This window comes from Theropithecus gelada, chromosome 2 (assembly GCF_003255815.1).
Source record: "Theropithecus gelada isolate Dixy chromosome 2, Tgel_1.0, whole genome shotgun sequence".
In the NCBI taxonomy this organism is placed as follows: domain Eukaryota; kingdom Metazoa; phylum Chordata; class Mammalia; order Primates; family Cercopithecidae; genus Theropithecus; species Theropithecus gelada.
In genome coordinates, this window is record NC_037669.1 from 123,726,487 (window position 1) to 123,740,881 (window position 14,395).

Genomic DNA, 14,395 nt, shown 5'->3' on the forward strand with positions numbered 1-14,395 from the left:
CAGGTGGTAACTTCCAGATGTTGCCATAGCAGTGGTAAACTGACATGTCACTGGTAGGCATGCCTTTTTTTTAAACATTTAAGTTCAGAGTGTGTAGGTTTGTTGTGTAGTTAAACTTGTGTCACGGGGATTTGTTGTAGATGTTATTTCATCATCCATTTATTAAGCCTTGTACCCATTATTTCTCCTGCTCCTCTCCCTCCTATCACCCTCCACCCTTCAATAGGCCCCAGTGTGTGTTGTTCCCTCTAAAGTGTCCATGTGTTCTCACCATTTAGCTTCCTCTTATAAATTATAAACTAGTGCTTAGTTTTCTGTTCTTTTGTTAGTTTGCTAAGGATAATGGCTTCCAGCTCTATCCATGTCCATGCAAAGTACATGATTTTGTTTTTCTTCATAGTATTCCATGGTATATATGTACCACATTTTCTTTATCCAGTCTGTCATTAATGAGCAGTTGGACTGATTCCATATCTGTGCTATTGTAAATAGTACTGCATTGAACATACATGTATGTGTATCTTTATAATAGAATGATTTATATTCCTTTGGGTATATACCCAGTAATGAGATTGCTGGGTTGAATGGTATTTCTGTCTTTACGTCTTTGAGAAATCACTGCACTGTCTTCCACAATGGTTGAACTAATTTACACTCCCACCAACAGTGTATAAGTGTTCCTTTCTCTCCACAACCTCACCAGCATCTGTTATTTTATTTTTTACTTTTTAATAATATCCATTCTGACTGGTGTGAGATGGTGTCTCATTGTGGTTTTGATTTGCATTTCTCTAATGATCAGTGATGTTGAGCTTTTTCTCATAGGATTGTTGGCCACATGTATGTCCCTTTTACAAAAGTGTCTGCTCATGTCTTTGCCCACTTTTTATTGAGGTTGATTTTTTCTTGTAAATTTCTTTAAGTTCCTTATAGAAGCTGGCTATTAGACCTTTGTTAAATTCATAGTTTGCAAAAGTTTTCCCCCATTCTGTAGTTTGTCTGTTTACTCTGTTGATAGTTTCTTTCACTGCACAGAAGCTCTTTAGTTTAATTGGATCCTATTTGTCAATTTTTGCTTTGCTGCTGTTGCTTTTGGCATCTTTGTCATGAAATCTTTGCCTGTGCCTATGTCCTGAATGGTTTTGCCTAGATTGTCTTCCGGGGTTTTCATAGTTTTGGGATTTGCATTTACGTATTTAATCTATCTTGAGTTAATTTTTGTATATGGTATAAGGAAGGGGTCCAGCTTCCATCTTCAGCATATGGCTAGCCAGTTATCCCACCATCATTTTTTGAATAGAAAATCCTTTCCCCATTGTTTGTTTTTCTCGGGTTTGTTGAAGATCAGATAGTTTTAGGTGTGTGGTCTATTTTCTGGGTTTTCTATTCTGTTCCATTGCTCTACGTGTCTGTTTTTGTACCAGTACCATGCTATTTTGGTTACTGTAACTCTTCAGTATAGTTTGAAGTTGAGTAGCATGATGCCTCCAGTTTTGCTCTTTTTGCTTAGGATTGCCTTAGCAATTGGAGCTCTTTTGGCTTGACTGTCATTGGTGTATAGGAATGTTAGTGAGTTTTGCACATTGATTTTGTATTCTGAGACTTTGCCAAAGTTATCAGCTTAAGAAGCTTCTGGGCTCAAATTATGGGGTTTTCTGGATTTAGCATCATGTAGCCTGCAAACAGAGATACTTCCTCTCCTACTATTTGGATTCCCTTTATTTCTTTCTCTTTCCTGGTTACCCTTGCTAGGACTTCCAGTATTATGTTGAATAGGAGTTGCGAGAGATGGCATCCTCATTTGTACCAGTTTTCAAGGGGGAATACTTTTGTCCTTTCAGTATGATGTTGTCTCTGGGTTTGTTATATATGGTTCTTATTATTTTGAAGTATGTTCCTTCAATACCTAGTTTATTGAGAGATTTTAACATGAATGAATGTTGAATTTTGTCAAAAGCTTTTTCTGCACCTATGTGGGCATGTCTTATGGAGAGAGGTACTTTTGACTTCCCTGTTTCCACTAGTCTTCAATCTGGTCTGAAGCCCAGACCCTGCCTCTGTGGTCAAGTCCTGCCTTTTACTTCAGTTGTAGACATTTTAATATAGGAAATGGCATTTTTTTCTCCCCCTAAATTGGATAATTTCCATTCAGGTTTAAGAGGGAAGAACAACATTATTGTGGGAGTTTTATTGTATTGAATAGATTTTATAAAGGTTTTCTTCTAAAGATGTTTCTCTGAAACAGAGATTATTTTATTTCTCCCGATATATATGCTATCAAAGAGGTAGCAGAAGTTGAAAGAAGTTCAAAATACTATCTGAAATTGTCGAGTTATATAAACATTTGATTGCAACAAGCAAGTCCTTTGTAAAGCTGTAAAGCATTTACATCACTGGAGACAGTTTTATTCAAAGTTTCTACTATTTTACATAGTCTACCTATAGAGACATTTGTTTTTGGAACAGAGTAAGGGATAACCAGAAGAAGCTATATTCAATCTGGATAATGGTGTACATTTATTTAAAATGAAAGCAGTGTGGTGTAAACATTCAAAGAATTTTTATTTTTCAGAAAATCTGGATCGATGTTTCACTACTGTGCTACACACTGTAATTACCTGGACAACTTAGCAAGGGGAAGTTCAAAAGACCAATGCCTGAGTTCCACTCTCAGGATCTGATTAATTGGTTTGGGGTCAGGCCCATACACTGACAATTTTAAAGAGTGCCTTCAGATGATTCTACTCTGCAACCAGGTTAAAAACCAGTGATGTAAACCAAATGATTTATTTAAAGCAGACATAATGAGGTGGATGACTAATACAATTTTGTTCATTTTGTAGCTTTCTAGAGGCAGGTGTCCGTGCTACACATTTTCTGGGCCCCCAGCTGCTGCTCTTCTTTCATCTGGCACATTTCCCTGTGCCCTCTCTTTATTGCTAGGCATGCTAGGGAAAAATGGCAAAATGAAAAAATCTTCCCTCTGTGTTACTTCTCATGAATTATTGTTGTAAAATTTGAGTGAGAGGAGGAGGTGGGAACGTGAGAATTGAACCACAGGCTGAAATAAAAATTTGCATAAATTTTAAGATCTCATTACAAAATAAAATATTACCTTCTTTTACTAGTCTAGCTCATTAATATTTGGCTGTATAAGGAATTATGATTACCACTTATGAATATAAGCATAGTAAAAGTATTATAACACTAAAACATCAGTAAAGGAATTTGTGAAATAGTGTTTATTGATAAAGTTTTTTTTTCACCGCAGAACTTTTGGTTTATTAACAGTTTTATTATTTGTTTAAATTTGTTTATGTACCTTTTGTAACTGTGTGTTTTTAACAGCAGAAACTTCAAACACAGATATTGACAACATCGTGGATCCTGATGTGTATTCTCCTGACATTGAAAAAATTGGGGAAAGCACCTCCTTTGAAAGAAATTTAAAAGAGAAAAGTATAGGTTTAGAAAGTAATCAAAAGTCTGATGATTCCTGCATATCACTTGAAAGCAAGGATACTTTGCTAAGTATAGATTTAGAAAAACCTCCCATTGAGGAGAAATTATCTCAAGACATCAAAGAATCCTTGGAATTCAGCAATCTGCATAAGACGCCAAGCTTTGAAGATTCAAAAACTACAAAGTCATCACTGGTAAATCTCTATTATGTTTATTATGTTAGAATTTTATAAGAAATCTTATAAGAAAATGTCTTAGTGACACAATACATTCTCAAGTTACTTCCTATTAAAGTTAAAATGTGCTGCCTTACATTATTATGAGATAGTTGAAGAGTGACTCATATGGAAGAGAACACTAATGACTTCTAGGACAAATTCTAATATGAGGAATGCCATTTTAATAAATGGCTTGCTGTGATAAATAATACTTTAAGGCCCACCTTATGCACTATAGTAAGAGCACTGTTACTTTTCCAAATGAAATTCATTATGAATAGTACAGTATAATAAATCCTTTCTAGTTTTTTACGATAGTATAGTCAATGGTCAAAGTGAAATAAATGCAGATATCTAGATAGAACCAGTTACTGTGGTTTAATGTAAGTATAAGATGAAGAAGGTAATTATTTCAGGAAGATGGCTAATAAAGAAACGGAGTTGTAGTTTTTGTTTCTTCTCACAGGAAAGGTAAAGGTAAAGTTGCTCACTTTTTCATTGTTACCAAGTTATAAAACTATATTTGAATTTCATTCTATATACTAGAAATCTTTACTAATTGTAAATATTAATAATGCATTCTTTGGAAATTTAAATGAGGCAAACATTTTTAATAATGCTCAAAAGTCATTTAAAATGAATTCCTATGGTTCCTGAACTGAAGAGGGAAGCAAAAAAGCAGAAGGATGAATACTTGAGTTGCTTCTACTTCTGCTTGGAGCGCTGGTTTTCTGTGCCCACTTTGTTACAGATGTTGTGCCTTTGTGAGATACGAAATTGAAACTGAGGCCTCTGCAAAAACTTAGACCCCTAAATGTCTGATCAATCATGTAAGGAATGCACTAGGAACATGCACATAGGTGCAACAAGATGAAAGGAAACTGATTTCTGCAAGTGATCTTGGCTAGGTCAATAAAACATTTCACCTGGAAAATGGATGTCTTGGGCTTTCATTTAGCATAGATTTGGATATACCTACTCAAATATACATTTGTGTATATATTTCTTGCTTGTCAAGCCAAGACATTAACATTATTGTTAATCCATGCCTATTAATACCCTGATGTATCTGACAGAAGTAAATCTTAATACTTTATAAATGGACATCCTTACAACTTATCCCACAATAGATTCCACAAAATAAAGCTCCACTTCAGATGGGCTTATCTTCTCATTACCCCAGTGAAGAAAACAATTGATCATAGCATGAATTTCAGCAGAGAAAACAAGAACTTCAATTTCCACATTTCCAAAGGGCAACATGAAGAGTACCAGGTGACATCTATATATACAGTGAGCTGTGTGATAAGTGAGGAATCCTGACCTTAAGAAACCCGATCTTTTACACTGGGCAGTAAGCCTGCCAGACCTTTGTCCTAGGGGAAGACTATCTTTATTACACTAGACAGTAAACAAACCTGCTCTTTGCTCTAGAGAGAGACTCAATCTCTATCCTCTGAGATTATATTTAAAATGTTTAAAAATAGGAAGAAATAAAAAGAACTTAAGAATAAGGTAGTATGAACTGCTCCATTTATGAAGGCTAATAAAAAGTTCTAACATTCAAAATATATTTATTCAAATTATAATTAAATGGATACTAAACAGCATATTAAATACAAATAAGGAGAGAAATATTACCCTGGAAGGTAAGTTTTAAAAATTGCTTGTATTGCAGCAAAGACATGTGAAGAGTTAGTAATATGACAGATTGTAAAATAATCAAGTACAATTCCAGAACATTATAAATAAAAACAAATCCACATTATGACTTTTATTTGAGACACCTCATAGACAATAAAAATTATCTCCAAAAGCAATTACTAGATTGACAGTAAAATTCTCATGCACAGCAACAGGGAGCCTCAACAGTGTAACACAATGGAACATTATCTTTAAACTTCTAATAGAACTGACTAACAATCTAGAATTCCAAGGCTTGCAAAACTGTCATTCAAGACCAAGAATAAAATAATGGCAAGTTTAAACAAAAGTTCAGGTAATTTAGTTATTTCCCCTCTTGAATGAACATCTGAATGATATACTTCAAAAAAGAAATTAAACCCGGAAGAAAGAAGTAGGATGCAAGAAATAATGGTGTGAGGGAAAAATGAAAAATATATTAGATGTATTACAAAATAATTATTATAATGCCCAATTTGAGAATTACAAAAGAAGAAATTTGAATGAGAATAATATGTGCCATAACTTGTAAGACTGTTAGATATGTATGATTACAGTTAAAAGTACTAAGATTCTGTATTACAAAGAAGGTAGAGACCATTGTAGGAATTGTTGTTGACTTAGTGTTTTAGTTATACGTGTTAAATACTTTGAGTAACAATTAAAATGTTACAGACACAATGTATATCATCCAAAACACTAAAGGAAAAGGGGAATATAGAAAACTCAATTAACTAAAACAGTCAGGAAATAAATGCATCAAAGGAAAAATAGTATGGTTAAGTATTGGGTATACAATTCCTCTTGGGTCGCTCATGTTTTTTTGCACATCTTTTGAGCAAAACCACTGACTCTATTTGTTCCAAAGTATATTTTCAAGAATGCTTGTATAGATAACAGCTTTGAACGATAGAGATTATGTCCCTCTTCAGAGCAAAGACTAGGTTCGTTTATTGTCTGGTATCATATAAATAATGTTTTCCTCTGGCAAAGGTCAGGCAGGGTTACTGCCCAGTATAAAATGGATTTCCTAAGGTCAGGATTTCTCTCCTGCACCACAGCTCAGGGTATGTGCAGATGTCATGTGGCTCTCTTCATGATGTCCTGTGAAAATTGGGTTCTGGGAATTGGTGCAAATGATGATACTCTGGCAACTGCTATTGTTGTGAGTGAGAAAATCCTTTGTCTCTGACCAAGGAAACTTGTATCTTCTTCCAGCATACGTGAAACTGTAACAGGTTTGCAAGTAGGGTAAAATCTCAGACCCTTCACAGTTCTTGACAGCAAGTAGAAAGACTAAAGCAAGCTGACAGGAATAAATTCAATCATATAAGTAATTTGAATAAATGTGGACTCTGTGTGTGTGTGTGTAGAGTTATTTTACCAGACACCTGCTTAAAACATGGGGTGGCAGGAAGGAATTTCAGAGTAAAGGCAAGCACTAATTAAAAAAATAAATAAAAATTTAAGGTAATAAAACATTATGGGGTAAAGGGGACCATTGTGTAGATGTTAAAATCATTTTATTTAATAGGAAGATTAAAGAAAATCTGAATTTGTGTGTACCTATCAATATAGCCTCAGATATATTGTAGCAAAAATGGACAAAATCACGTGGTATTATTGACAGATCCATCAATCTGATTTTCTATTAATAAAGATAGAGAAGATTTGATCAATACAAATAAGCTTAAAGAACATATTTAGAACCACATGCTCAATAATTAGAGAATGTGTGTTCTTTGCAAGAACAAATGGAACATTTGCAAAATACATGTTACAAAATATTACAAAAATAAATCCACAAAGGAAGTTTCAACAAATGCTAAAGAAATCATATTACACACTGTGTTTTCCAATCATAATACAATAAATTATAAATTGATAGCAAAATGCTAACAAAATTAATACAATTCAAATATGTCTAGGTTTTTATTTGTTTATTTTAATTTTATTTATTTATTTTTTTGAGACAGAGTCTCGCTCTGTGGCCCAGGCTGGAGTGCAGTGGCGCGATCTCGGCTCACTGCAAGCTCCGCCTCCCGGGTTCACTCCATTCTCCTGCCTCAGCCTCCTGAGTAGCTGGGACTACAGGCGCCCACCACTATGTCCGGCTAATTTTTTGTATTTTTAGTAGAGACGGGGTTTCACCGTGTTAGTCAGGGTGGTCTCCATCTCTTGACCTCGTGATGCACCCGCATCGGCCTCCCAAAGTGCTGGGATCATAGGTGTGAGCCACTGCGCCGGGCCAAATATGTCTAGGTTAATGAAAAAAATTAAAATAGAAGGTAGAAATATTTAGAACTGAATGTAAGCAAAAACATCACAGATAAATAATGTATAGGATGAAACTCAAATACTACTTACTGAGAAATTTATAATCCCAAATGCAAGAAAAAAGTAAAAATTAATGAACTATGAATCTGACTTCAAAAGCAATAAAGCAATCATAAACTCAAAGGAATTCACTGGAAAAACTCTTTCCTGTCATTCTCTTCAATTCAGCAGGAGAGGATAAGGAAATATGTATTGCCCTCAGGCCCTGCCTATTTATCCAATCCAGGGAAACTTTCATTTAGTTAGATAGTCTGATGATTTGCATCACATCGACTTTCTGGTCTACTCTCAACTGATCAGAGTCTGTCAGGATAGCTGTGACCTAATAACACCAATAATTTACAGAAGGGTTCCTTTACTTCTTTTATGTGTTAATACATGCTACCCTATTCAATTAATGTAACAGGTGTGTCATTAGGTTTAGCTGTTTCTTAAAAGGAAGGTATGTGACATGAACATACAGAGGGGAACAGCATACATTGGGGCTTATCAGAGGGTGATGAGTGGGAGGAGAGAATTAGAAAAAATAACTAGTGGGTACTAGGCTTAATGCCTGGGTGATGAAATAATCTGTACAACAAATCTCCATGACACAAATTTACCTATGTAACAGACCTGCACAAGTACCCCTGAACTTAGAAATTGTTGGGTTTTTTTGTTTTGTTTTGTTTTTGTTTTGTTTTGTTTTTTGTTTTTTGTTTGTTTGTTTGTTTTTTTTAAAAAAAGGCTGGGCGCAGTGGCTCACCCCTGTAATCCCAGCACTTTGGGAGGCCGAGGTGGGTGGATCACAAGGTCAGGAGTTTGAGACCAGCCTGGCCAACATGATAAAATCCCGTCTCTATTAAAAATACAAAAATTAGCTGGGCGTGGTGGCAGGCACCTGTAATCCCAACTACTCAGGAGGCTGAGGCAGGAGAATCGTTTGAACCTGGGAGGTGGATATTGTAGTGAGCTGAGATTGTGCCATTGCACTCCAGCCTGGGTGACAGGGTGAGACTCCATCGAAAAAAAAAAATGAGAATGTGTGTGTGGCTGGGATACGTTCTTGTTTTATTCAATTTAAGACTATCCATTGCTCAGTATAAAATATTGCTCAGTATAAAATATGTTCTGACAGAGCTAGTTCAGGAAACAATCTGAATGAGTATTTAAGTGCATAGGATCCATAAAGTTCTCAGCAGCTCAAACCTGCTGACATAATCAAAAGCCAGTGACTGTTGTAAAATGGCTTACATGGTTATTGTTTTTTTCAATTAGGTGAGACTAAATGTAGTCCTGGACAGTAATAAAATAGTGTTATGTAAAGATTGCCTTTTCCTCATGGGGGATATTGGATTGAGAGATTTGAAGTTTTTTCAGGAATAATCTGTCATAGGATTTTAGAAGTATTCTCAACAAACTAATGGGTTTCTAACTCCAGGATTGCCCCTTATATAAATAAAATAAAGAATGTTTTAATCCATTCCTAGGTAATTATATCTGATGAATAAAAAAGTGTAAATAGTTTCACAGACATTGTCCACCACTGGTAAGACAGGACTTAAGCTGAGCGCCAAAGGTTCTCCTGAGCATCTTATTACGGGAGATGGCCAATCTCTGTAAAGAATTAAGTTGTTGGATCACAAGAGAATTTGAAGAGTTGCAAAACAAAAGGTGAAAAGCAGATGGAAGGGAGCTGTAAAATAGAGCTTTCTGAAGTGGCCATCAGAATTGGTGCTTCACAGTTTGCAGACTGAGTTCCTGCTTCTGAATAAAGTGGTTGAATCTACTTTCTTTTCATTCCTGAGAACTAAACCTGAACCTATTTTACTCTTTTTCTGTCCTAGTAGAAGTCATTCCATCAGAAGAAACTACTTATAAATCTATTGTGCTCCATCCAAATTGAGTATAAAATTGTTTCTTTTGTACTTCAGTTTTTAGAAAATGATTTCTGTGTAAGGTGGAACTTCCTACAGAATTAAGTACTAATTTGTAGGGCAGTAGCTAGGAAAACAGTGGACTAGTCAGGGGTCCTTTGTTCTGGCTCTAAAACTATCAATAGTTAACTCTGTAAGTTTGTGCTAAAAGTAATAAAACATAACTATTTTAGGATTTTTATCTGTAAACCAAGACATTCAAAACTCTTCCAGATTTGCAATTGCATAATTCAAATATAAGCTTCACTAGAGTGGAAAGAATTCTATAATTGTTTATCAGTGTCTGGGAGGGCCAGGGAATATGTGCTGAGAATTTTGGATTTGGATTTGTCTTTGAATGATATGCTTTATTGGTCACTAGCTTTGTTCTTTAATATTATCTCATTTATATAATTTATAAATTTATATTAAATTAAAGTAATTTGGTTTACATTGATTTATTGCAACAGACTATATTTGGGCATTAATTAGATTAGATTCATTAGGGAATTGTTAAAAACTGATAGCTACTCTGATTATACTATAACCTCATCTAGAGCTATTACTAATGAATTCCTAATCTGTTTCTACTGGATTCACATTTTTTAAAATCCCAGTTATATTCAATTCTAGAATAAGAACATGTAAAAATGACTTAATAGGGTGGCAGGATAAGTCTACATTTCAAATCAGTCAGACCTATATTCAAAGCCTAGGTCTGCTAGTTTCTAGCTATATAAACTTCGTAAATTACTTATTTTCCTCTTGCCTCAGTTTCCTACTTGTATATTTGCTTCATGTTGAGTGTTTTGTTAACTTACATTTTTTTCCATGACCATTGTCAGGTCAGATATTTCCCATTGGTATTTTACCTTCAATTTTGAAATTATTTTATATATAGACAAAGACACTAGTTCACAGCCACTGCATGTGGAAGTAACTCTGAATTCCAGGATAATTTATGTGCAAGGACACTGAGGGATGAAAATAAAGCAAGAAAAAGAAAAAAAAAATTATTTTATTTCATGAATTTCTGTCCTTTTTGGATTAATATCAACTTTCAGAGAATCATTATAACGGTAGTTAGAACTTACTATATACAAAAATGTTGTGTTACTATTTGTCTCCACTGTTAGAAACTAAACTTGATGAGGGAAGAATTTGTGCCAAGTATATAGTAGGTATCTGATAAATGAATATGCTTGTTTGTGTTAATGAGTTAGAAAATAAACTTCATAATGTTGAATATTTTGTTTCTTAGTTGTTACAAGAAATAGCCTGCAGAAGGAAGCCTATAACAAAACAATATCAAGGACTTGAGAGATTCTTTATTTTTGATACAAATGAAAGACTCAACTTACTTCCTTCTCATCGTTTAGAATGCAACAGTTCCAGTACTAGGATTACACTTGCAGGTAAAGTTCTAGCTCATTTTTCTAAAACAGTCTGTTCTCATCTTAGGAAACACTGGGCAGTTCTGTTCAATGGATAAAATCATTTTCTTCTTGCCTCAAATTATTGACCTTGTATTAGTTGCTATATATTTACATTTAAGGTTACTATCAGAATGTGAGAAACTATGACTTATAATGAAACTAGGAAAGATTATTTTTAGCATTTAGAAGTGTGGTTATTTTAGACCTTTTAGTGTTGCTATAAAGGAATAACCAAGGCTAGATAATTTATAAATAAAAGAAGTTTATTTGGCTCAGAGTTCTGCAAGGCGTGTCACTAGTATGTGCCACCATCTGGTTGGTGTTTTACATTACTGCCAATAGTGAACAAAAGTTCCGATTGTTATGCATTCTTGACAATACTTGTTCTTTTCTTTTTTTGGCAGGGGCGGGGGAGAGTAGTCATCCTCATGGGTCTGAGGTGGTATAATATTGTAGCTTAGATTTGCATTTTCCTCATGATTAGTAGTGTTGAGTATCTTTTCATGTGCTTATTAAGTCATTTGTATATACTCTTTGGAGAAATGTCTATTCAGTTACTTAGCTCATATTTTAATTGGGTTATTTGTTTTTTCATTGTTGAGTTATAGGAGTTCCTTATTATATTCTGGATACTACTACTTCATAAGATATATTATTTGTAACTATTTCCTCCCATTCTGTGGATTGCCTTTTCACTCTGTTGATAGTGTCTTTTGATGTAATTTTTTCCAATTTTTATAAAGTCCAATTTGTCTATTTTTGTGGGTGCTCTTGCCTGTTCCTTCAATGTCATATTTAATAATTCATTTCCAAAGCCAATGTCATGGGTCTATACTTCTAAGGTATTTGTAGTTTCAGGTTTTATATTTAGGTCTTTGATCGATTTGAGTTTATTTTTGTACATGGTATTAAAAGTCCAGATTCATTATTTTGCATATGGATATCAAGTTTTCCAGCACCATTTGTTGAAAAGACCTTTCTTTCCCCCATTGAATGGTCTAGGCACCCTTGTCAAAAATTATTTGGCTAAGAGAGTAGATTTTAAGTTTTCTCACACACAAAAAAATTATTGGTGAGTTGAGATATATGTTAACTAACTTGATTTAGCAATTCCACAATATGTACATATTTCAAAATATGTTTTATACCGTAAGTATAACTTTTTTCAAATAATTGTAATTTGATCATATGTGTGAGGATATATTTCTGGGTTGTTTACCGCATTTCATTGGTCTATATGTCTGTCTTTGTACCAGTATCACACTGTTTTGATTACAGTATCTTCATAATAAGTTTTGAAATCAGCAAGTGTGAGTCTTCCAGCTTTGCTCTTGTTTTTAATATTGTTTTGGCTATTCAGGGTCCCTGTTGATTGCATGTGAATTTTATGATATTTTTAAATTTCTATGAAAAACGTCATTGAGTTTTTGATAGGGATTATATTGAATATGTAGATCACTTTGGGTAACATTGGCACCTTAGCACTATTGACTCCTCCAGTTCATGAACATAAGATATGTTTCCCTTTATGTGTGTCTTCTTTAGTTTCTTTCAACAATGTTTTATAGTTTTCATTGCATAAGTCTTTCACCTACTTGGTTATGTTGATTTCTAAGTTTGTTTCTTTTTGATGCTATTGTGAATGGAATTGTTCCTTTAATTTCCTTTTCAGATTGTTCATTGTTAGCATATAGAAATACAATTGGTATTTGCCTATTGACTTTGTATCTACTACTTTGCTGATTTCGTTTATTTTAACATACTTTTGTGTAATCTTTAGTGTCTTCTACATATAAGATCACATCATCTATGAACAAAGATAATTTTACTTCCTCCTTTCTAATTCAAATGTCTTTTATTTCTTTTTCTTGTCTGTTCTGGCTACTTATATTGAATAGAAGTAGCAAAAGCAATCATCCTTGCCTTGCTCTAGATCTTAGGAATTGTTCTTTTTTTTCATCATTGAGTTTCATGTTTGCTGTGGTTTATTAACATATTACTTTCATTATGTAGAGGTATTTCCCTTTTATTCCTAGTTTGTTAGGTGTTCTTATCATAAAAGTGTGTTGGATTTTGTCAAATGCTTTTTCTGCATAAATTGGGATGATTATGTGGTTTTTTTTTTTCTTTCACTCTATAAATGTGGTATATTACATTGATGGATTTTCATATGCTGAACCATCCTTACATTTCAGAAATAAATGTTATTTGATCATGATGTAAAACCCTTTTTAATATGCTGCTGAATTTGGTTTGTTAGTACTTTGAAGATTTTTACATCACTGATTATAAATGATATTGTTCTGATGTTTTTTTACTTGTGTCTTTGTTTGGCATTAGTATCAGTGTAGGTGTAGACTCACAGTTTGAGTTGGTGTCCCTCCTCTTCAATCTTTTGGAAAAGTTTGAGGACTGGCGTTATTTCTTCAAATGTGTGATAGAACTCACCAGTGATGCAATTAGGTCCAGGACTTTTATTTATTGGCAAATTTTTTCTTACAGATTTAATCTCCTTACTAGTTATATATATTCCAATTTTTTGTTTCTTCATTTTTTAAAAAAAATTTTACCTTAAGTTCTGGGGTACGTGCGCAGAACATGCAGGTTTGTTACATAGGTATACATGTGCCATGGTGGTTTGCTGCACCCATCAACCCATCACTATATTAGGTATTTCTCCTAATGCTATCCCTCCCTTATCCCACCACACCCTGACAGGCCCCAGTGTGATGTGTCCATGTGTTCTCACTGTTCAATCCCACTTATGAGTGAGAACATGTGGTGTTTGGTTTTCCGTTCTTGTGATATTTGCTGGGAACGATGGTTTCCAGTGTCATCCATGTCCCTGCAAAGGACATGAACTCATCCTTTTTTATGGCTGCATAGTATTCCATGGTGTATATGTACCACATTTTCTTTATCCAGTCTATCATTGATGGGCATTTGGGTTGGTTCCAAGTCTGCTATTTTGAACAGTGCTGCAACAAACATATGTATGTATGTGTCTTTATAATAGAATGATTTATAATCCTTTGGGTATATACCCAGTAATGGAATTGCTGGGTCAAATGGTATTTCTTGTTCTAGATCCTTGAGGAATTACCATACTGTTCTCCACAATGGTTGAACTAATTTACACTCCCACCAACAGTGTAAAAGAACTCCTATTTCTTTCTCCACATCCTCTCCAACATCTGCTGTTTCCCGAATTTTTAATGATCACCATTCTAACTGGTGTAAGATGGTATCTCACTGTGGTTTTGATTGGTATTTCTCTAATGACCGGTGATGATAAACTTTTTGTTTGTTTGTTTGTTTGTTGGCCGCATAAATGTCTTCTTTTGAGAAATGTCTGTTCATATCC

The 14,395-nt window shown here is 34.2% G+C and overlaps 1 protein-coding gene across 1 annotated transcript in view; it reads left to right on the forward strand.

Annotated features, from left to right (window-relative positions):
- ZBBX (zinc finger B-box domain containing) overlaps positions 1 to 14,395 on the forward strand; it is a 141,808-nt gene that overhangs the window by 76,792 nt on the left and 50,621 nt on the right. The window contains exons 17-18 of the mRNA XM_025376570.1: positions 3,349 to 3,656; positions 10,857 to 11,010. Coding sequence (XP_025232355.1) covers positions 3,349 to 3,656; positions 10,857 to 11,010 — 462 coding nt within the window. The remainder of the gene's footprint in view (positions 1 to 3,348; positions 3,657 to 10,856; positions 11,011 to 14,395) is intronic.